The sequence below is a fragment of the Carcharhinus amblyrhynchos genome, chromosome 25 (genome assembly GCF_965287045.1).
Source record: "Carcharhinus amblyrhynchos chromosome 25, sCarAmb.v2.hapA, whole genome shotgun sequence".
Classification (NCBI taxonomy): Eukaryota; Metazoa; Chordata; class Chondrichthyes; order Carcharhiniformes; family Carcharhinidae; genus Carcharhinus; species Carcharhinus amblyrhynchos.
Genome location: NC_137348.1, coordinates 14,376,412 through 14,400,977, shown reverse-complemented (window position 1 = coordinate 14,400,977; position 24,566 = coordinate 14,376,412). Strand labels below are relative to the sequence as shown.

Below are 24,566 nucleotides of genomic sequence, written 5' to 3'. Positions count from 1 at the left end.
GCTTGTTACAAATTTAACTTTACCACGCCTAGATTTGAATAGTATATGCAAAGGTGAGTTGAGAATTTTGAGGATTTTTGCTGAAATATCATGAGTTAATATTTTGTTTTAACAGATTTACATCAGTAAATGTTTGAGTACTAACGCCATGAGGAAGAGAACTCCACAACAATTGACAATGAACAGACTGCAAACATCAAAGAGTAGTGTTCAAAGCCCAGTCTCCTCAATCTTCGCTCCAAGAACTGCATCACCATCCCCAGCCAGCGGATCTCATTTTCCAGATTTGTATAATTTTCGAAATGCTGGTGCTCCTCAACTTGACATCAGTGATGGAAGTGAAAGTGAATCTGCTGTTACATATACTACCGGAAGGAGTAAGAATTTAGGTGTTACATATTATTAAATCTATCCAAATCCAGGGTATTAGCTCAGATTTTCCTGGAAACACGCAGCATTATAATAGTATGCGTTTGTCATTGAGACCATTGAATGATGCAAAAGAAAGAACACATTATGGAGTACCTGACATGAGCTATCACCTGGGGCTGTCCATATTTTCCTGTACCTTTTCCGCCTTGTTGCATTAGCAATTGTGATTCTGTGAATGTTGAATTATGATTTTTCACACTGCTGCCGTTTTTCAGAACTGATGAGAGTTTTTTTACTCCATATTAGATATGGTTTGAGGTTACCATCAGGTTTAGAACCTCTATATAATCTCTATTCACAAATTTATGACATGCTTCAAATTGAATGGAGCTGACTAATGATCAGCCTGATGGAAGCAACCGTTTGGATGAATGTCCTAACTTGGCCCAATCATCTCGCATCAATGACATTCCTTCCATCATAAGGTCAGAAGTGGGGATGCTCAGCACCCATTTGCAACTACTCAGAAACCGAAGCAATCTATGTCCAATTGCAGTAAGATCTGGACATAATCCAGGCTTGGGCTGACAAGTAGCAAGTAACATTCATATCACACAAGTGTCAGGCAATGACTATCTCCAACAAGAGAGGATCTATCCATCACCCCCATGACATTCAATGACATTACCATTGCTGAATCCCCAACTATCAACATTCTGGGGCTAGCATTAATCAAAATTGAACTGGACTAGACACATAGGTTCTGATTTTACTGCCCCGATGTAGAACGGCATTCTCAGTCGGCCTCAGGTACAATCTTGCATCCCTCGGGCGGGTGTACCAGTAAAATGCGAGCCATAAATAGTGTGGCTACTAGAGCAAGTGAAAGGCTAGGAATCCCAGGGAGGTGATGGCCTTGTGGTATCATTGCTGGACTATTAATGCAGAAACTCAGCTATGTTCTGGGAAACCGGGTTCAAATTGTGTCACGGCAGATGGTAGAATTTGAATTCAATTAAAAAATCTGAAACCAAAAATTTTTAGTGATGACCGTGAAATTATTGTTGATTGTTGGAAAAACCCATCTGGTTCACTGATGTTCTTTAGGGAAGGAAATGTGTCATCCTTACCTGGTCTGTCTTACTGACTCTAGAGCCACAGTAATATGGTTGACTCTCAACTGCCCTCAGGCAACTAGGGATGGGTGGTAACGCGAAGCTCACGTCCCACAAATTAATTTTTTAAAAATTCCTGTGTTGAGTAACTCACCTCTTGACTCCCCAAAGCTTGGTTCACCAACTACAAGGCATCCACTTGACTGGATGAGTGCAGCTGTGACAGCATTCAGGAAAAAGCAGCTCACTTGATTGCTACTGATGAACAGTGGCAGCCATGTGTGCCATCTATAAGATGCACTGAGGAACTCACAAAGGTTCCTTAGGCAGCACCTGCCAAACCCATGACTAGTACTAGCAAGAAGTACAGAGGCAGCAGATACCTGGGAACAGCTGGGTTCCCCTCCAAGTCACTCACCAACCTGACTTGGAAATATATTGCCGTCCCTTTACTGCTGTAAGTCAAAATCCTGGAGTTACCTCCTGAGCAGCACAGTGGGTGTGCCTATACCTCAAGGACTCCAGTGTTTTAAGAAGACAGCTCACCACCACCTTCTGAAGGGCAGGTAGGGTTGGGCAATAATTGCTACCTAATCAATGATGCCCACATTCCCTAAATGAATTTTAAAAAAGATTTGCATTAAAAAGGTAATTTTTAACTTAAAGTTGCAATTGAGTTTTCATGGAATTGTTGTCAAAAACGTCATGTCATTTTCAATTTGCTGCCATTCTCTGTGCAACGTAATTCTCAATACAAATTCAGGAAAATATAAAGAAATATATTGTGATAAGTGTGAGATGACTAATTATACAGTGTAAGTCACTGATCTTGCCATTGAAGGAAAATCTGAGCTATGGTATTAATTGCATGTAGCTATTTTGTAACCCATAATTAATAATGAGCCATGGATTTCTGGGGTCATGCTGACCTCCAAATCTTTTTATAATACTTCATTATACTGCATAAATAAAATTAACATATATCAGTCCTCCAAATAGTGTAGAATTAGCAACATGTGTGGTGCAATCAATGCTCCAAATGGTGATATAGCGCTCCAACAACTGGTTTTATACCTGTCACTTCCGTGAGCGAATTATCAATATCAGTGCTGAAGAAGGATAAGTAAAGGAAGAGTTACCGTGATTTCTTTTTCTGTACGTGTACCTTGTAATGATTAATCTAAAGGCAGCAGTGGTAAAAGTTATTTACTTTCTCAAACAGTGGAAACAAACATCATCAATTACACATTTTTTTGAACATGTTCTCAGCCTACTGAAACCTAGTTCACCACATATTTATGTTTTCTACTTACTTGTCCTTTAAGAATTCCTGCTCCCTGACTTGCACATTCGTTCTGTATTACATTAGGATACATGCTTAGCTATGATTGAGAAATGAGTGTAAACTTTGGATTCCTTTTCTCATTTTTAGGTGCAGCAAATAAAAGCCCAGGGGTCCGATACATCACTGAGGACTTGATCAAAAAGCAGTCAAAACAAGAACAATTTAGTTCCGTGCAATGTCTCAACCTTTGCCTGTCCAAGGAAGCAGGAAAAAAGTTTAAGGTAGTATATGGGAGTTCATTGAAATAATAATCCAAATTTTGACAAAGTTGGCCTGTGAAAGTATATAGTTTGTGTTCCAATTGGAAACAAACACTTTCAAAATTTTAGCATTAATTCAGGAATTTTTACATGCTAGATAATGCCTATTTGGGTTAAGACCTAGTTCCATTTGGCTTAGTGCAGATTTGCCTTACACAATTGTCGTAATTCTACTGCCCCGCCTGCCGCAGAATTGGAGCAGGCGAGAGGCGGATAATGGAAATGTCCATTGAACTCAGGTGGGATTTTCCAGTCTCGGGTCAAGCAAGGCTGTAAAATCCTAGATAAGCAGACCATTGGCAGACAGTTTAGTGCTCTCCATCCAATTGTTAAAGTTTTATTTGATTAACAACTGCGATAACTTGGAGATTTTTCTCCAGTTTGGAGAAATAATTTTCTTTTTAAATCTGACAGTTCCTTGTGAATGCTTTTAAAATGAGTAAAGTGCAGTAGTTGTAATTATTTTCAGTAGGAGTGGGAATCAAATTTCAATAACTCCTGTCTCATCTTTTACACACAGCCTCTAATCGCTTTGTATAACTTAGTTTACAATAATGGTCATGCATTTGCTTTTCCTATCTAGAGATTCAATTGTACATGCAGTCCTTGTCTAGCTATGAAAAGTAGAAAAATGCAGCACATCCTTTGCTCTCCACTCACATTTCCATGTCTGCTAAATTCAGTGCTATGCTGGAGGCATTGCATTTGTTTTTTGACTGAGCAGAATGAGTTGGCACCAAATCTATAGCTTTGGAGCAATTATAGTATATATCCCAGTCATTTTTTTAAACTTTAGGGTTGCTTCTGCATTGGTTCAGTGACTCGTCTAAAAACAACATACAGTGACTAATAAATGCCAGCAACTTATAGGCCTGACGCACAGTATAGATTTAAATTTTGTTCAAAACATGATATTACTCAATATGAAATAATGTTTCAGAATATGCAGCTAATTATTATACAACTAAACATTTATTTTTGGGTTTCAAATCTACCACCATTAATTTGAATAAATATCTTCATAACAAAGTTGATACAAATAAGAGAATATATTTAAAAATTGTATAAAATGTTCATAGTTCTGCAAAATAATTTTGATGTTTTAATTATGTTTATTGGAAGTATGAAATGACCACTTTTATCCAATTATATGTGATGAAGGATATCTCGTATCTAAATAATCAATTAATGAGGAATATTGATGGGTGTAAAAATAATGTCCAAAACCTTGTAATTGAAAGCGTATTTGCTTGCAAACGATACAGGATCTAATTTCAGCAGTGCTGTCTGTTGGAAAATGCAGCATCTGGGGTGTAAACATATCTAACAGTTATCTAATTCTATTTAGCTCCTACTCTCTACTATGATATACGGGGATCATCAAGCAGAACTGATGTGCCTCCCAGTATGAAGATGGGAATATTTTCATTGAGCCAATATTATTTCCCCTTTTGTTGCAAGACAAAGAGCAATATCAGTTTTGATGTTAAACTGAACTGCTAATATACCCATTCTGCAATAGAAAGTTTTTTGTCCCAGAGAGAACCTAATATGGGAAGAAAAATTGGAAAAGTCTTGAATGTGTGTTCTCTGGAGGATAAATTCCCTCAGGAAAATAATATAAAAGTATGCAGCTTCCATGGTATTGTTGGTTAAATAATTCATAATATTTTGTATTCAGTTCATAGAAAACTTGGAAAAATGCGAGCAGTTACTGGTTTTGAACCTGAACAACAATTTGATTGAGAAAATAGAAAAATTGGACAAACAGTGTAAATTACGTGAACTTAGTCTTTCTTTCAACCAAATTCGGTGAGTAACTAGGGAAATGTGCGGTACTTTCACCAATGAGATAAAGTGAATGAAGAAACAAAATTGGACCTGTATGATTAATGGATTAAATTAAAAAGCAATCAGTAATTTGGATGTTTGATATTTGATGAATTTTCTGTTGATTTTGCATGGTGATGCTATACTTGTCTTGGTCCTAATAAATATAGAATAACTCAGATTTATTCTGTTGAAATTTAGACAATGTTGAATGCCTTTACACTGGCTTTACGTACCTGGTCAGGAGATATATATAATATCTCAGTTGAGAAAGAAAACTTTTTTTCCTGCATTTAGTAAAATTGAAGGTCTGGAGCACATGGTGAACCTGCAGAATCTGAAGCTGGCTGGAAATTATATTGAACAAATTCCAGTTTGGGTTGGAAAGAAGTTGCGATCGCTTCGCATCCTCAACCTCAAACAGAACAATATTACATCGGTATGTTGATTTCAGTTAAACATATTGCAATGTTCATAGAAGATTGATTGTTGGGATTTGTATCTAAGAGAAGCAACTTAGGTCAAGGAATATGTATAAAATTGTAATTTTTAGGATGGAGTTTAAGAAAACATGTATTTATGCATTATATCTCCTTTTAATAATGTAGAATTTTCAAAGTTTCAGGATCAAACATCTGCAGTCAGACACCAATTGTAAGATATTGTCAATATCTTTTTCCGTGATAATGAAAATAAAGAAACCTGCAATGTAGTTTAAACATCTGAATGTAAGATAATAAGATTTCAGAAATAAGGCACAACTTTTCAAAACTAAGCCTGAAACTTCCAAAAGCAGATGTATTTATGAATTTCCGAATATCTGGCACAATACCTGAGTTTATGAACTCTATATTGCTGATTGCAATTTCAGCTGTATTGATTGTTTCTTTTTCTTCCAGTGCCATATAACCGATGGCCCTATTCCACATTCAGTGTTAGCATTGGTATTTAAAAAAACAAACACATTCTTTGTGCATTTGGGTTAAAGGACACTAGTGTCCACCACATTAGTGAGAAAAATTACTTTATTCAGTCATAACATGCCTGGAAAATCTGTTGTTGGTCGATTAATTTGTAATTTCTGCATTTCCTTTACATAGCTGGACAGAGGGGGGCAAGGAAATAAGTAAAAGTGAACTAAAAATGATCTTTTTGGCCATTGGGAACGCTGAGTTATGTATTTAAAATCCCAAATGTTTTTACTTGCAGTTGTTTTAAATAGAATATATTTGGGCTTTTTGTCCTTGTGAAATGATGCTTCTGTTTAGGCAAGAAGATTAATCTTATGATTTCATAGTTAATACATTAGGTATAGTCCCTGTGGATGATCTGATCATTTTCCTGTTTTACGGCTTAGCTACAGGATGTGACTAAACTGAAACCTTTGAAAGAGTTGATTTCGCTAACCCTGGCTGATAATCCTATTGCTCGTCTTCCACATTATCGATTGTATGTCATATACCATTTACGTTCGTTGAATTGCTTGGATGGACAGCTAGTAACTACTCAAGAGAGGCAAGAGGCTCATGAACGATTTAATTTGGGTAAAATAAATTCTGAAATGTGTATGATTTTGTCCTAAGAATATTTCAACTGTGTTTGAATAATTGTAAGATTAAATAAGCCATTTAAATCTGGTGGTCAAGTCCACTAAGTTCAGGTCATCGAAATATAACAAAGATCAACTTGTGTATTTTCAATATTTTCAAATTTTGCCTTTTCATGCATTTCCTTTTGACTTATAATTAACGTAATAGCCCTTTTGGTGCTTTTTTAATTTAAAAAAAAATTGGTTGAACAGTAAGATCTGATGTTTTGATGGTGAGATGTTTGGGAAGAGTCAGAGCTTGTAATTATCAGGGAGCTAAATTATTATTAGTATGCATAGACGTTAATCCATGTACTTAGTCTTACTTTATATGATTTTAATTGTTTCAGTTGTTTGCACTTTCTTGCACTGTTAATTTCAAAAGTATTCCAGCCATGCTGCAAACTATATCACAGTAAAAATCTGACAACACCAGGTTAAAGTTCAACCGATTTATTTGATAGTACACTCGAGTTGGACTTAAACCTGGTGTTGTCAGACTTTTTACTGTGTTTACCCCAGTCCAATGCCAGCATATCCACATCATGGCAAACTATATCCTCAGCATTTACCGTTGAATTTTAAAAAAATCATATTAAGTAATTTTTAAGGTGGTTCTATTAATGAGACTCCCTGTTTAAATTATGAGACAAATTTTAATGTCAAAAACTCAACTTTTGTAATCAGTGGAAATGGAAACCTAATTTTTGAAAACTATATGTTGAAAATTGCTAAAATAACAAAAAATTGAAAACCTGAAACAAAAATACAACAGACCAATTAAGAGTCTTGGAGTCATTACCATGCATAACATCTGTAGAGAGAATGGAAAAGTTAATGGGCAGAATTTTACAGCCTCACTTCTCCCAGAACAGTAAAATCCCACCTGGAATCAACAGACCTTCCCTGGTCCGCCCATTGCCTGCTCCGATTCCTGTGCCGGGCGAGACTGTAAAATTCCGACCAATGTTTCAGAAGTAACCTTCCATTAAAACTGGAAAAGAAATTAAAGATCATCATTCAAAAAAAAATCATTCAAAGTAAAGCAGAATAAACACATAGGAGAGATTTACAATGCATAATATGCAGAAAGAGCAAACAGTATCAAATACTGGAGTGATATTAACATGAAATAATAAGCATAATTATAAAGGCATTTACCCCACAACTTTTAAGCACCTTCCAAAATCTCTACCCCAAATGCTAACACACATTGTCAGCAATGGACATTATCGTGATCATCTGAGATTGTTGAACTCAATGTTAAAGCCAAGGACTTAGTCAAGCTTGCAAATCATTTTGTCTTTTGTTGTGGCTATTCAGAAGAACTCGAGAAACTTGAGAAGGAACTGGAGAGAAAGACGAAGGAAATTGAGCAGATGGAGCTGGAGCAATTGAAGGCAGTAGAGAATATCAGGAGGCAAGATCAATTGAACAAGTCACTTAAACAGGAAAAGCAGCAAGAGAAGGACAACTGCAAAAAATTGGAAAGAGAGGTGGAGACCAAGAATGAACTGGTATGATTTTGAATTAATAATGATATTAGAATAGTTAAAGCACAGAAAGAGGCCATTCAGTCTGCTCCGTTATGCTCACACTGCCTCTGTGAGAATAAGCTGACTGAAGTGCCCCTCCTCTGCCTTTTTCTCATTACCTTGTAAATCTTTTTGCTTCAGATATTATCCATTTCCTTTTTGGAAGCCGCTGTTGTCCTTATCCCATCACAGACTAAGGCAGTACATTCCAACTGATAACATTTGTGATAACATTTGCAAAATAAACAAGTTTCTCATGTAACCTCTGGTTCTTTCACTAATTACTCTAAGTCCTCGTCCTCTGATTCATGATCCTTGTGCCAATGGGGGAGTTTCTTCCTTTCTCCCAGATCCTTAAGATGTTTAACATATCTATCAAATCTCCTCTAAACTTCGTTTTCTTTAAGGAGAACGGTTCCAGCTTCTCATTTGAACCACTTTTACAAATCCTTTCTGTAGCCTGTCGAATTTCTTCACTTTCTTCCTAATGTGTGGTGTCTAGAATTGAACAGAACTCCAGTTGAAGCCAAAACAGTGTTTTTTAAAGGTTCAGTTTAACTGTCTTGCTTTTATACTTTCTGCCTTGAATTACGGAGCTCAGAATCCCGTTGAGGACTATTAGATCAGTCATGATCTTATTAAATGGCAGAGCAGACTCAGTGGGTTGACTGGCTTACTTCTGCTCCTAAATCTTTTGGTCATTATTATATATCAAGAGAAGCAAAGGTCCTAATACCAATCCCTGGGGAAACCCCACTATCGTCTAAAAACAACCATTCATCACTGCTTCCTATTACTCAGCCTACTTTATGTCCATTCTTCCACTATCTCTTTCATTCCATGAGTTTTAGCTTTGCTGATAAGCTTATGTGGCACTCATCAAACATCGTTTAGAAATCCATGTACAGCAAATAAACTGCATTATCTTCATAAACCTTCCCTATCATCTCACCAAGGAACTCAGTCAAATTAGTTAAACATGATTTGCATTTAACAAATCTGCTTTCCTTAATTAATTCACACTTGCACCATTTCCAAGGCACAAGTGACAGTCAGTTTTGTCCTGAATTATTGTGCTAAAGCTTCCTCACCATCAAAGGTAAATCTACGAGCCTGTAGTTACAGGGTTTATTCTTGTTCTCCTTTTCTGAGCAAAGGTGTGGAATTTATAATTCTCCAGTCTTCTGGCACCACCCTTGCATCTAAGATGGGTTGAAAGATTGTGGTGCGTGCCTCAGCAATTGCCATTGTCACTTCCCTCAGCATCATCAGAGTGCAACCAACCTTTCAAATATTGCTCCGTCAACTTTTAGCTGATTCAGTGTCTCAACTACCTTCTCTTTCATCACGACTTTGGCAGCATCTCCTTCCTTGGTAAAAGTGATCAAATGTAGTCATTTATCAGCCTTACCCTCCGCTTCTATGCATGACAAGAGGCTTGGAGAGCGAGGGTCTATTGCAGAAAGTTGTGACTGAGTGAAACCACTAGTAGAGCTGCAAAACCATCTGAAAATTCCTCAACTACTATTGATGTGACTTCACTCGAATGGTGAAAGCCTAATAATGTGTGATGCTGCACTTCTGATAATGTAACATGGTGGGAGTATTTCCAAGGTATTTCCTGGCCAATGTCACTCAAAATCTCTGGTGAAAATGTTAACCAAAAAGAAAGCTGTGAGTAGTTCAAACTTGTGATGTGGAGATGCCGGTGTTGGACTGAGGTAAACACAGTAAGAAGTCTCACAACACCAGCTTAAAGTCCAACAGGTTTATTTGGTAGCAAATGCCACTAGCTTTTGGAATGCTGCTCCTTCGTCAAGTGAGTGGGAAGTTCTGATCACAAACAGGGCATAGAAAAATATGCCTTTCTATTGTGTTGTGTTGTGAGACTTCTTACTGAATTCATACTTGTAACAGTGTTAACTACAGTTTATTGACATACTTCAATACGAGCTCTGACGAAGTGTCATCCAGACTCGAAATGTTAGCTCTATTCCCTCACCACCATAGATGCTGTGAGACCTGCTGAGATTTTCCAGCATTTTCTATTTTTGTTATCGACGTGAGTATTCGATACTAATCAAATTAATGGATTGGAGTCACTGGTGAGGAGGGGCGGGGACAGGTCAGAGGAAGGGCAGGAAGGTTGGTTTTCAGCACTCCCACCCTCATACGTGTCCTTTGATCAGGCATCAAATTTCTGTCAATGAGATCCTGCCCCCACCCCCTCTCAAAGCTGCAGCAAACCAACTGGGCAGCCTTTGGGAGCTAGGGGATAACAATGCAAGACCTATTAAATCACTCCACCACCACTAAACTCCAGTAGGGTCAGGGATAATTGGCTCTCAGTGACTCATATGCCTAATTGGCATCCCATGGTCAATATGTGGGATTCCCATACAGCCCTTTCCTACCCCCGAATTAATTAGGGGCTGTTTTCCCTAAGCAGAGAATCAGAAATGGGTACTCCAACTGATGCATCATGCCCTCTCTGGTGGGGTGGGGCAGGGATGCGTCAGAGGAAGGGCCCTTTTGCTCACCTTATTTGATATTGTAGACAGTAATGTAAAAAAATCTCAAAATTCATTTCTGATACATTTTAGATCAATATTGTGAAAGTGATGCATCTGAGCTTGAAACCCTGCTCTGAGTTTGATACCAAAAATCTATCTGTCAGATGAACATGCTTGCAATTGATAATGAATTGTGTCAACAATTGTGCAAGTTTGTTTTTAACTCTGGAAGTGTAATGTGCTGTATATACTTTACACTCTTTACAGATGTTTATAATTTGTGCTGACAACATGTGCTTGCTTTTCTCCCTTTAGCTGGTATCATTGGTTATTCACAACACTCCCCCTGCTACGTGCTGCATCTTTGTTCCCAGTGAAGGTAGCCAGTGGAAAAATAGAATGTACAGCTCATCTATTTTTATCATCTAATCTGCCTGCATGTTGAAATATGTAGAGTTTTTCTTTGAACACAAACAAAGTATGTGTTGTACTTTGTGTACTGTTCTTTTATTTGCATGGGGTGAGCACAACAACTAGCATGTTTGGAAACACTGGCAGTTGCGAAGTTTTGTTTTTTGTCTCAGCTTGATCAAGCAGCTTATTTTAAACTGAGTTTTTCTTAAACCATGCTAACAATTTGTATGATTCTATAATCTTATTCGATTCAGTGTTTCATTTTACATTTTTTTTAACCCATTGCTTTTCTGCAGTTTTTCCTGCCGCTGGCTATTGAGGCCTTACTGCACACTTGCCTTCAGGTATCATAGCCTATGGTGCTCCTGTTGCATGCAGCAGGGATCACACAAAGGATTTCAGTGTTTGGGGTGCAAAATCATCCCTGAAGCTTCTTAGTGAACAAAACGTTACGTATTGGTATAAAAGAAGACAATATTCATAATAGTTAATGCTATTGGAAAACCTGGAAGATTTTGCATTAGTAGATCAAATATGCTGTCAAAAATGCTGGTCAGCTTACAGAAATAAGAAGCTTGCAACAGACAAAAAATATTACATTCAGTGAATGAATAAAAGCATTGCACAAATAATGTAGAGTTGAAAACACTGCAGAATCTGCCATCAGTGGTGGTGCATTGAGAAGTGTTCCAGGTTTAAATCAGCAAAATGTGCTAGGAAACAGTGTTGCAGCAAGTTCCAGTGGTCAGGGTAAGATTGTGGAAGAACTTTAATTGAGGATCTTGGAATCAATAGAAATTGATGAGATCGCAGGTGATGAGTGAGTGAGACTTCAGCGGGGAAGAGTAGGTTTATGTGTAGTTAATGAAGCTGACATATTAGTTAACATTTATGTTTCGTTATTATTATTAGACTGTTAAGAATTGCAGAAGAAATATTTTCAAAGTTATCCCAAGTGTGATCTCTGTGTTCATTGTTGTAATTTTAACTGTCTGTGTGTGTGTGTGCTTGTGACTTGACATGTATTGGGAAAGATTTGAATAACAAAAAGAAAATGGAGAAATCTGTAATTATATCTGTTGAGCTAGTAAATTTCAACATTTGATTATTTAAAATAAGCAATCTGTATACATAAAATATTATAACTTCTTGGATAGTGACTGCCACATGGAAAACAACATCTACCTGCAGATAAAATGTTCAGAAAATAATTTTAGATTTTGAAATCACTTCTAGGTGGTATTAAAGAATTTCTTTGGTATAAAAATGCATTTAATTTGTCATGTTAGACTTCGCTTGTCATGAAAACATCTGGCTGGTTGAACTCATGTCTTAGAATACTGATTTAGTGAAAGATCATTTCTATCACTGAACAGAAACAAAGGGGATGGATTTCTCTTCAATTGAGCAACTTGGATTTGTCACTAGAGCTTCTTAGATTATTGGCTGATCACCTTTTCTGCCTTGGAAACTCAGGGGCAAATCAACTTTTAAGTCAAGAGGAGAAAGAAGAACCCACTTCAAATTGTTAGACTTGATGAATACTATGCTTTGGTATTTTTCACTTTTTTTTTCTTCTCTGTGACAGCTGAAGCAGAAGACAGCAGAGTTGACACGGGCCTGTCATAAGCAGTATCAGCTGGAACAGGAACTAGCATTTTACAAAATTGATGCCAAATTTGAACCACTGCATCACTTTCCAGCTGTGGTAATGTGAAACCTTACTTTATTAGGTTGTTTATCTATTGCTGATGACCAATTTTGATGGAAGAGGTTTTAATCCAATGAAGCAAAAGTAAAGGATTACTTGTCTTGTCTGTTTTGTTTGTGCATCCAACAATTCATACAATTACAGCCATAGGTCCTTTTATTAGCTGATTTGAGTTATCATTTTCAGCAAATTGGATTTTGGCTAACTAACTATAGCAACACACTGTACAGTTTTTGGGGGTTTGTTTCCAAAGAAATCATTTGGTAATAAACTGATTTTTCTGCAATTAGACAGTGAAGTTGCAGGGAATGATAGATTCTAGCATTATTATATAATTGTGATTTTTTTTTTGATTTCACTGCTTAGAAAGCTTTTAGTTTTGGCTTAAGAGATGATGTATGAGAACTTAAGTGATTGGAGCAGGGAATAAGCCATCCAGCCCCTCAAGCCTACTCTGCCATTCAATAAGATCATGGCTGATCTTCCACCTCAATTCCACTTGCCTGTCCAATTCCCATATCACGACATGGAATAAGAACATAAGAACATAAGAACTAGGAGCAGGAGTAGGCCGTCCAGCCCTTCGAGCCTGCCCCGCCATTCAATAAGATCATGGCTGATCTGTCGCTGCTCAGTTCCACTTTCCCGCCCTCTCCCCATGACCCTTAATCCCCTCTCCTATCAAAAACCCATCAACCCGCGTCTTAAAAATATTTAGCGAGGCAGCCTCCACCACTTCAACGGGCAGAGAATTCCAGAGATTCACCACCCTTTGAGTGAAGAAGTTCCTCCTCAACTCTGTTCTAAACCGCCCCCCTTTTATCTTGAGGCTGTGCCCCCTAGTCCTACTGTCTTTTTTGAGCGGGAAGAGTCTTTCCACCTCTATCCTATCCATCCCATTCATCACCTTATATGTCTCAATGAGATCTCCCCTCATTCTTCTAAACTCTAACGAGTACAAGCCTAGTTTATTCAGCCTCTCCTCATAGCTCAACCCCCTCAACTCCGGTATCAGCCTAGTAAACCTCCTCTGCACTCCCTCCAAGGCCAAAATATCTTTGCGCAGGTGCGGCGCCCAAAACTGCACACAGTACTCCAGCTGCGGCCTCACCAATGCCCTATACAGCTGCAGCAAGACCTCCCTACTTTTATATTCAATCCCCCTTGCTATGAAGGCCAGCATCCCATTCGCCTTCCTGACCAGCTGCTGCACCTGCAAGCTGGGTTTTTGCGACTCATGCACAAGGACCCCGAGGTCCCTCTGCACCGTCGCCTGCTGCAGTTTTTCGCCCCGTAAGTAATAGTCCTTCCTACCATTCTTCCTACCAAAGTGGACCACCTCACACTTGCCAACATTAAATTCCATTTGCCATTTCCTGGCCCATTCGCCCAGCCTATCTAGATCCTTCTGCAGACTCTCCACACCCTCCACACAATTTGCCGTTCCCCCAATCTTGGTGTCATCAGCAAATTTCGACCCTCTACACTCGGTTCCCTCCTCCAGATCATCTATATAAATGGTAAAAAGCTGAGGCCCCAGCACCGACCCCTGGGGCACTCCACTAGTCACCATCCGCCAATCCGAATAGCACCCGTTGACCCCCACTCTCTGCCTCCTATTTGACAACCAATCCTCTATCCACGCTAACACCCTACCCCCAACTCCATGTCCCTCGACCTTCTGCAATAACCTCTTGTGAGGTACTTTGTCAAACGCCTTCTGAAAATCTAGAAAGACCACATCCACCGGCTCTCCTCTATCCACCGCCCTAGACACACTGTCATAGAACTCCAGCAAATTTGTCAGACACGACATCCCTTTAATGAAACCGTGCTGCATCTGCTCTATCAAGCAATTCCCTTCAAGATGCCTCGCAATTTCCTCCTTAATGACAGATTCTAACATTTTACCTACCACAGACGTTAAACTAACCGGCCTATAATTCCCCGCCTTTTGCCTGGCACCCTTCTTAAACAACGGTGTAACATTAGCTGTTTTCCAATCATCCGGCACTTCCCCGGAATCCAGCGACGTCTGGAAAATAACCACCAAGGCATCCACTATCACCTCCGCCATTTCTTTCAGAACCCTCGGATGCATTCCATCCGGTCCTGGGGACTTGTCCACAATCAGCCCCTCCAGTCTGTTGAGCACCGCCTCTCTAGTAACAGTAATGTCATTAAGACCCTCCAGTCCTACCACCTTTCCATCGCTAATACCCGGCAAATTATTCACGTCCTCCTCCGTGAAGACAGAAACAAAAAAGTTATTCAATACCTTAGCCATATCCCCATCCCCTACCACTAGGTCCCCTTTCTCATCCTCTAAAGGACCAACATTCACCCTAGCCAGCCTCTTCCTTTTTATATATTTATAAAAACTCTTGCTATCCTTTTTTATATTAAGCGCTAGCCCAGCTTCATAGTTTCTCCTACCCTTCTTTATCAACTTCTTTGTCAATCTTTGTTGACATTTAAACCTCTCCCAATCCTCTTCTTGCCCACTACTCTTAGCTACTCTAAATTCCTCCGCTTTTAGTTTAACACTTTCCTTCACCTCCTTCATTATCCACGGCTTATTACCTCTCCTCCTACTATCCTTTTTGACCATCGGAATAAATTTCCGCTGAGCACCAAGAAAGATCTCCTTAAAGATCCTCCACTGCTCCTCAACAGACCCTCCCTCCAACGCGCTCCCCCAGTCCACATTCACCAATTCTTCTCTCATCCTACCGTACTCCCCTCTATTCAAACAAAGGACGCGTGTCCGGGAACCTACTTTCTCCTCCTCCATCTGCACCAGAAACTCCACCATACAATGATCACTCTCCCCAAGAGGATCCTTCACCACAAGGTCCCTAATTCTACCCGCCTCATTACATAGCACCAGATCCAAGATAGCTCGCTCCCTCGTCGGCTCCAACACACACTGTTCGAGGAAACTATCCCGGCAGCATTCCAAGAACTCTTCCTCGAGCCCCCCGCGTCCAACATGGGTCAACCAATCAATATGCAGATTGAAATCCCCCATAACTACGGCCGTCTCATTCCTGCACGCCGCACTTATTTGCGCGTTAACAGCCCGCCCCACCTCCAGATCATTATTCGGGGGCCTATAGACGACACCCACCAGCGTCTTCCTCCCTTTGCTGTTCCTAATCTCCACCCACAACGATTCCACCCTCTGCTCCTTGGCTCCAATATCATCCCTTGCTACCACCGTGATGCTATCCTTAATCAGCAGAGCTATGCCTCCCCCCCCTTTTCCCTCCTGCCTATCCTTCCTAAACACTTGATAGCCCTGTGCATTCAGTTCCCAGTCCCTGTCACCCTGCAGCCACGTCTCTGTAATGGCCACCAGATCGTATCCATTTGTGTCGATCTGCGCCACCAGCTCATCCACTTTATTCCGAATGCTTCGTGCATTCAGATAAAGTGCTTTCATCCCAGCCTTCACCTGGACCCTATTTGCCGCAACGCCACCAACTATACTCACGCCCCCTACTCCCTCTATTATTGGGACATCCTCGGCTTCTTCCCTTACCTGTACCCTCTCCTTAACTTTAGACCTCGTAACATCACCTACCCTTGCACCCTCCCCCCCCCCAATTAGTTTAAAGCCCTGTCTACAGTCCTCTTTACTCGATTCGCCAGCACTCTGGTCCCAGCACAGTTCAGACCAACGGTTCAGAATGCACAGCAGAAACCTATTTCCAACTGAGAGTAAGACAAAATTAATGTACAAGTTACAACTGGTTCTTCAATATCTCATGACAACCAATTTGGCAAATCTCTGGAAGTATAGCTATTCACCTGTTCAGTTGTGGAATGTTGTGAGAGAAACGAAAGGAGGGTGAGGAATCTCTAAACACAATCATTAATACTTTGCTTCTCTTCACATTGTGTTTTTTTTGTTATGGAACTACATTCTTATTTTCACATGCTTCAGCTCTTTTTTGGTACTTAATAAACATTTTGTTCCGGCAGTCAATATTCCTGTTTTCTATTCATAATCGCACAAGAATGATTTTACCAAAGACTTTATGAACATTCTTTTCACAAATTTCTTTGGACATGACTTAGTATTTTTATTTTGTGTGAAGGACACCGGATCTTAGATTTAATAACTTGATAGTTCTTCTGAGGTGCAGTCTTGGATTTTATTTTTAACTGAACCATTTTACAGAATTTTGCATTAGAAGAAATCCCTAATGAGAGCCCATATATTGGGAAGGCCAGATATAAGAGAAATCTCTATATTCAAGAGGAACATATCGCTGATCCAGTGCAGCATGGAAAAGTTGGAAAAATTCAGTTCGATGAGGTTGATCAGGGAAAGAATGAGGAAGTGAGAGCAAAACTGCATCAAGCTCTTGATGTACAGTTGGAAGATAAAGAAAGGAAAATTCAGAAAGGTAAAGAATTCTAGAATTACATTTCAAAATTGTGCTCTTAAATTGCTTTCTGTAACAAAGAACAAAATCAGCCCGGGAAACAAGCCCTTTGGCCCAACGAGCCCGTGCCGCCATCTCAACACCACCAGTCCACCTCTCTACCCACGACCCCTGTCTAATGTTTTATGGCCATCCAGATTGAGGGAAACTGATTTAGGGACAATTTATTCCTGCCAATCAGCCTGACAGCACATCTTTGGGGTGTGGGAGGAAACCGGAGCACCCGGAGAAAACCCACGCAAGCACGGGGAGAATGCGTAAACTCCCACAGACACTGGCCCAAATCCATGTGTCTGCACACCAATCAGCAATAGTTGCTGAGCTGTCGTCTTGCCTAGTATCTTGTCCAGTTTAGGCACACACTAACGACATGAAGCACTAGGCCAATCTTGAACAACCAAGAGCAGCCCCAGTACGACCCATCGCGTGTATGCCCCTCGTTGGACACGAGGTGGACCAACTTAAAACCTGTGAATGAAAAGAGAAAAAACATTATTATCATACTATACCCATTTACATTACCAGGAATGCCCCAGTGCTAATGACCCTTATTTAAAAGGATCTCCTATATCCACCCATCTCCAACTCAGTCATGTGCCTGTCTAAGTTACTCTTAAAGGACTCTAGTGTGTTTGCCTCCATCACCTTACTTGGCAGAGCATTCCATACCCCCACTACCCTCTGTGTGAAAAACCTCCCTCTAATATCTGTGTTGTACCTCTCCCCCCTCACCTTAAGTCCATGGCCCCTTGTCCTACCTGTCTCTATTAGAGTAAACAGAGGTAAGCTATTTCCTATATCTATGCCCTTCATAATCTTATATACCTCTATTAGATCCCCCCTCAGTCGGCGTCTTTCAAGGGAAAAGAGCCCCAATTTCTTCAATCTTTCCTCATACCCCAGTCCTTCCATACCAGGCAACATCCTGGTAAACCACCTCTGCACTCTCTCCAGAGTCTCCACGTCCTTCCGGTAGTAAGGTGACCAGATACAACTGCAACATTAGACTCCAGCTCTTATATTCTATACCCCTTCCTATAAAGGCTAACATACCATAGGCTTTCTTCACCACACTCTCCACTTGCACTGCCACCTTCAAAGACTTGTGCACTTGCACCCCCAGGTCTCGCTGCGATTCTATACTCCTTACGGGCTTACCCTTTATCATATAACTTCCCCCTACGTTATTCCGGCCAAAATGCATCACCTCACATTTATCCGGATTAAACTCCATTTGCCACGTATCTGCCCAATCAACCAGCCTATCAATATCCCGCTGTATTGCCAGACACTGCTCCTCACTGCCTGCCAATCCAGCCATCTTGGTGTCATCAGCAAATTTGCTTATCACACCACCTACTCCCTCTTCCAGATCATTTATACTCACTACAAAGAGAAGAGGTCCCAGTACCGAGCCCTGCGGCACACCACTAGTGACAGACCTCCAGCTAGAAAAAGATCCCTCCACTACTACTCTCTGACTCCTCTTTGCAAGCCAGTTCTCTACCCATCTAGATACCTGACCACATTTCCCATGAGCTTTAATCTTCTGTACCAACCTACCATGAGGGACTTTGTCAAATGCCTTACTGAAATCCATATAGATGACATCAACGGCTTGACATTCGTCAACCGTTTTTGTCACCTCCTCAAAGAATTCTACCAGATTTGTAAGGCAAGACTTCCCCTTGACAAAGCCATGCTGCGTATCCTTAATCAGATCGCAATGCTCCAAGTGCGCATACATCCTATCCCTAAGAATCCTCTCCATCAACTTACCTACCACTGACGTTAAGCTCACCGGCCTATAGTTACCCGGGCTATCCCTCCTACCCTTTTTAAACTACGGTACCACGTTCGCTATCCTCCAGTCCTCTGGGACCTCACCTGTGTCCAAGAGAAGCGTCAGAGGCCCAGCAATCTCATCCCTTGCCTCTCTAAGCAGCCTAGGATAAATGCAATCAGGCCCCGGAGATTTATCGGTTTTAATGCCCTCTAAAAGCCCTAACACCTCTTCCCTCGTAAACGATAGACCTTTCAATTGGTCTACCGCTCCCTCAATGACCGTACTAGACATCCAGCCCCTCTCCTTCATGAATACCGACGCAAAGTATTCATTCAGGATCTCTCCCATTCCCTCTGCCTCTAAGCACAATTCCCCACGTCTGTCCCTGAGAGGACCGATTTTACCCGTAGCCACCCTTTTGTTCTTAAGATAGGAATAAAACGCCTTTGGATTCTCCTTAACCCTACCTGCCAAAGCCATCTCATGCCCCCTCTTTGCTCTCCTAACTCCCCGTTTGAGATCCCTCCTACTCTCTCTGTATTCCTCCAATGCTCTCTCCGTTCCCAGCTGCTTAGACCTGACATACGCCTCTCGTTTCTTCCTAACCAGGTCTTCTATATCTCTAGTAATCCACGGTTCCCTAATCCTACCTTTCCCATCCTTTCTCCTAACCGGCACATGCCTTTCCTGCACCCTTTGCAGTTTTCCCTTGAAAGACTCCCACATGCCTAACGTGGTCTTGCCTTCCAACAGCCTATCCCAGTCTGTATCCCTAAGCTTCTGCCTAATCCGGCTGTATCTAGCCTTCCCCCAATTTAGCACCCTCCCCTTAGGACAGCTCTCATCTTTTTCCATTCGTATCCTAAAGTAGACGGAGTTGTGGTCGCTATTAGCCACATGTTCGCCTACCGCAACCTCAACCACCTGACCCGGCTCATTTCCCAGAACTAAATCCAGTATCGCCCCCTCTCTAGTCGGGCTATCTACATACTGTTGCAAGGATCCTTCCAATACGCGTCTTACAAATTCCTTCCCATCAGACCCCCCAGCTCTAGGCACCTTCCAATCCACCCCAGGGAGATTAAAATCTCCCACTACAACAACCCTATTCTTCCTACACTTATCCAAAATGACCCTACGTATACCCTCTTCCACTGTCCGCGGGCTATCGGGCGGCCTATAGTACACTCCTAGCATAGTAATGGCCCCCTTCCTATTCCTCAACTCCACCCACAGAGACTCAATTCCCAACCCCCCCATGTTATCCTCCCTCTGCACTGCTGTGATCTGCTCCCTAACTAAGAGCGCCACTCCCCCTCCTCTTTTCAACCCTCCCCTATCACACCTAAAACACTTATGCAGTGAAAAATTAATTAAATTCGTAAAAAGAAAATAAATTCAGTTTTAAAAAAAAGACATTTTAATGACTGAAACTCTCAAAAATATTTAAATCAATTATCTTGATAGCCCAAATCTATTGAAGAATTTCCTATATGATAAATGTACCACAAAACATTGTACAAAACCTCGAATCCAGAAATCTCCCAATTTTGATTCTTGGTGAGAAGCACTTATATTTAGCCTTGGAGTACCTTGTTAATTGAGGATAAATCAGCAATGATTTCTGCCATAGGTTGCCAATCAATGACAACCTCTTTTTGGAGAGTGCGCTTGTGGGTATTATTGGGTGACATGTCAATCAGGTTCAGTGTGATTCTATCTATTGACTAAAGAGCTCATCAACATTCGCTATCTTGTCTGGCATTAAGAATTACACTCAAGTAAGGTAGCACTGCTAGAACCATTGCAGGAAAGAAATCATTTTTTCAGTTCTTTGAAAGGATTACAAAAGGCTCAAATTATGGAGGCCTTATTTTAGTATTAAAAAGGTATATTTTGTGAAAATAAACAAGTTTTGAAGCTGTCAAGTTCAACAGCTGTATTTCCTTTTCTCATAGGTGAAATGTATAAAGTAAATTCCATTTGTTTTTCAAACTGCTTCATGTTCAACATGAAATTGCCAGGTTCTGTGCCATTGGCAGTGTTATTACAAGGTTGTGAAATTGGTGCAATGCCATATGTCAGTGTCATTGATTCATTATCAATGAATTATGATGATACTGTGCTACTTTGATATATTTTATGTTTAAGGTGGAGTTGCTTTACGAGGCAGTGTTTTGTTACAAGAGTTGGTTTGTCTGGGAGATATGCAGCAGATTTAAGAATACAGACTAATTGATTTTAGCTAGGGAGGTGTTTCTTTGTAGAATTAATGGATCTTTTGTTTATTTAGATTTCACTGGGGTTTCAGGGTAAAGTTTTGGTTAGGTTGATTGTCAGGGACAGAGTCATGTACTTAATGGGAGGTGCTAAGCTTGCAGGAAATAAATATTGTTTTCAGTTTATTTTGAAATATGAACAGTTATTACTTGACTGCCAGAAAAATGTCTGCCTGTCTCTATCTCCAGGGGTGTTTTGAAAACTTTATGACTGTTAAGACAAAGCAAGTATGCCTGCGTTTTGCTAACTAGCTTTAAAGAGGGGACTTTAAGTCTATGAGAGGAATATTGCTTGAATTGGAACTTGTAGCGATAAGTTAGCAGTTAAGACTTGTATCTTGTCATGTTTAAGAATTGTTCAATTGTTAAAGGTTAAGCTAATTGATTTGTTATAGTTGGAATGCGTTGTTAAATAAAGTTTGCTTTGATAAAAGTGCCCATTGTGTCAGTAGAATTACATCTGGAGTCAAACATCTGATCCTTGGACTAATGCCAAAACAGCACTGATGAAGAGTCATCAAGACTCAAAACGTTGGCCCTGTTTTTTCGCTACAGATGCTGTCAGACCTGCTGAGATTTTCCAGCATTTTCTGTTTTTGTTCAAGACTTCAGCATCCGCAGTATTTTGCTTTTATCTTAAGAAATTGATGAGGGTTTAGACTGTCTTCATAATATACCTGGAGTTTCTGATCTGGCACCCCAAAAGCATGAAGAAATATAAGGAATACAAAAGTTGTATTTTCACGTATTTATGTATCTCAACAAAGAACGTTGAAACACAATCATAAAATAGGTGTATGACTTGTATATTATTATGATTGAATGAGTGGATTCTACTATATTAACTTAAGAAATTTCAAATGCAAGCTTGATTTCTAAAACGCCAAATTAAAATTTCCTGATGTACTGTGATTGTGAGTTCCAGGTTGAACAATGCAAGTAAAAGCTAGTAATCATCCTGCTTAACATCCACATTTTCATATACATTTTTCTTATGATTTTTCATAGCTGAAGAGTCATTACAGCAATTACAGAGTGAAAAGGAAAGGACACAGCAGCAAGTCTTGAGAACAGTTGAAGAGCTGAAAAATCTGGAGCAGTTGGCAGCACAAAAGCGGGTGTGTATTGGTTAATTAAGATTGAAATATCTAGGTGCTACGAACGTGCAGTTGGAGATTATTTCATCAGTGAGGGTTTTCTACGTGGACAAACTCAACTAGTATAGTGGGTACGACAAGTACAAAGAACATACAGCTAAAATGTACTCCTTGGTGATTGGACAATAGAGTCAGGAAATTCTGCTGGTGAGGCAATCACATTAAGTTAAAATTTCTGGTAATGGTGTGATCATAGTGCTGTCATTTTGAATGTACCTCTGTGTTTATTAAGAATAAATGCTCAGAAAAGTTTGAATATTTTAAAAATATAATACCTGTAAAGTTCAGGAAGATTTGTTTGGCATATTGATAGTCAAGGAGCAGTCTGACATTTTAGCACAGTTCCATTCCTCTTTATCCGAAAGCATCAAAGGCTTCATGATGAACATCCATCCGTGCCTGTGTAGATTCCAAAGCAGTCGGTGTTCATATGCAGCAAGACCTGCACAATATTCAAGCTTGAGTTGATAAATAGCAAGTAATATTAATGCCAGGAAAGTGGCAGCAATGGCCATCTCCAACAAAAGAGAAACTAATACTTGACATTCAAAGGCATTACCATTGCTGAACCCCCACCCCCCACCACTGTCAATATTTTGGAGGTTTCTATTGACAAGAAATTGGATCAGCCATGTAAATACCATGGCTACAGGATCAAGACAGAGATTGGGAATTCTGTGATGAGCATCTCCTGACTCCCAAAGCCTGCCCACATCTAATGCACAAGTCCTCAGTTAGATGAAGTGGTCTCCTTGATAGTATGAGTGTCGCTGCAACAACACTGAAGAGGCTTGACCATCCAGGACAAAGCAGCCTGCTTGACTGGCACCTCACCTCCACCACTTTGAACGTTCACTGCCTTCACCGCTCATTGCACTGTGGCAGCAGTGTATACCATATACAAGATGCATTGCAGCAACTTACCAAGATTCTTTCAAGAGCATCTTCAAATCTGTGACCTCTTCCACCCAGAAGGACAACGGCAACAGATACATGAGAACACCAGCGGTTACAAGTTCCCCTCAAAGCCATACATCATCCTGACTTGAAGCTATATCACTGTTCCTTCACTGTCACTGGGTCAAAATCCTGGAACTTCCTCCCTAACTGCATTGTGAGCGTATTTACACCAGATGGACTGCAGCAGTTAAAGAAGGTAGCACAAAATCACCTCCTTATGAACAACTGGAGGTGCACAAATGTTGGCCTAGCCAGTGACAGCCATGTGTGGAAAATAATATTTAAAACCTGTCACCTCTAAAACCTCCCAAAGTTCCATCTTTAGAACTGTCCTCTTCCTCATCCACAGGCTTTTATATATCAAATCTCTTGACCACACAAGCATCTTGTGTTGTTCAGGTATCCGCACTGACATTAAGTCACAGTTGAGCGATGGTTTTTTTCTCCAGCTTAACATCAAGAAGACTGCAGCTATTGATTCTACTCCCCGATTGACTATTTGCTCAGACTGCAAAACCAATGCATTCTATTTCATTCTGAATTATGCTTTGAACTCCAATCTTATTTATATCTGTATAACATTACCAATCCTCAGCACCTTCACCACCAAAACAGTTCTTAAGTGTGTTTTTGCCAGAAGTTGTTTTTACTCTCTCTCGTCTGGCCTCCCATCCTCAACAAATTTCAACATATCCAAAATGCATCCAACTGCAAGCTGCAGAAATCTTGTTCATGCATGTAATAAACAATGTGCCGGCGGTCAGGGACTCTCCATGAAAAGCAGTGCGTCCTAAAATCTAACGCAGTTCTATGCTTGCGTATCTTTTACCTCTGTCTCCTGGTCTTCCCGAATTTAACCTATCTAATTCCCCTCAGCAAAGGGGAAATAGCTACAGCAATTTGAATTTACCTATTAAAACTACAGGTTAGGATTAACACAATTTACAGTCAGAAACCATACACAAGCCTATCCTCAGGAAATCAATGACGATATACATCTATCTTTATACAATCTGTGTAAATACTGAGCTGTTCAGAATCATGTGGCATGTATTTAACTATATTAGCCTTACTTCTTGTGTCCCACTTTTTTAGTTTCACTTTTTATGTCAACATTTGCCCATTATGTTGCAGGGATAGGCCTCTTTCTATTAGCTGAAACAGTTATGCTTTCCAGCTATATCTTTTGAGACTCTCTGCATCAGATATCCAGGAAATCCCAGTCTGACCACAGCATAGTAAGCATT

The 24,566-nt window shown here is 40.2% G+C and overlaps 1 protein-coding gene across 4 annotated transcripts in view; it reads left to right on the top strand.

Moving 5' to 3' along the window:
- cntrl (centriolin) overlaps window positions 1–24,566 on the top strand; it is a 125,385-nt gene that overhangs the window by 5,146 nt on the left and 95,673 nt on the right. For 3 of the 4 annotated variants that reach the window (XM_080212527.1, XM_080212524.1, XM_080212525.1), the window contains exons 2-10: window positions 116–389; window positions 2,920–3,053; window positions 4,774–4,904; window positions 5,220–5,361; window positions 6,280–6,466; window positions 7,834–8,027; window positions 12,561–12,680; window positions 16,870–17,098; window positions 22,211–22,320. In XM_080212527.1, coding sequence (XP_080068653.1) covers window positions 149–389; window positions 2,920–3,053; window positions 4,774–4,904; window positions 5,220–5,361; window positions 6,280–6,466; window positions 7,834–8,027; window positions 12,561–12,680; window positions 16,870–17,098; window positions 22,211–22,320 — 1,488 coding nt within the window. In that variant the 5' untranslated portion in view covers window positions 116–148. The remainder of the gene's footprint in view (window positions 1–115; window positions 390–2,919; window positions 3,054–4,773; window positions 4,905–5,219; window positions 5,362–6,279; window positions 6,467–7,833; window positions 8,028–12,560; window positions 12,681–16,869; window positions 17,099–22,210; window positions 22,321–24,566) is intronic. The other variant, XM_080212526.1, reaches the window with a different exon arrangement.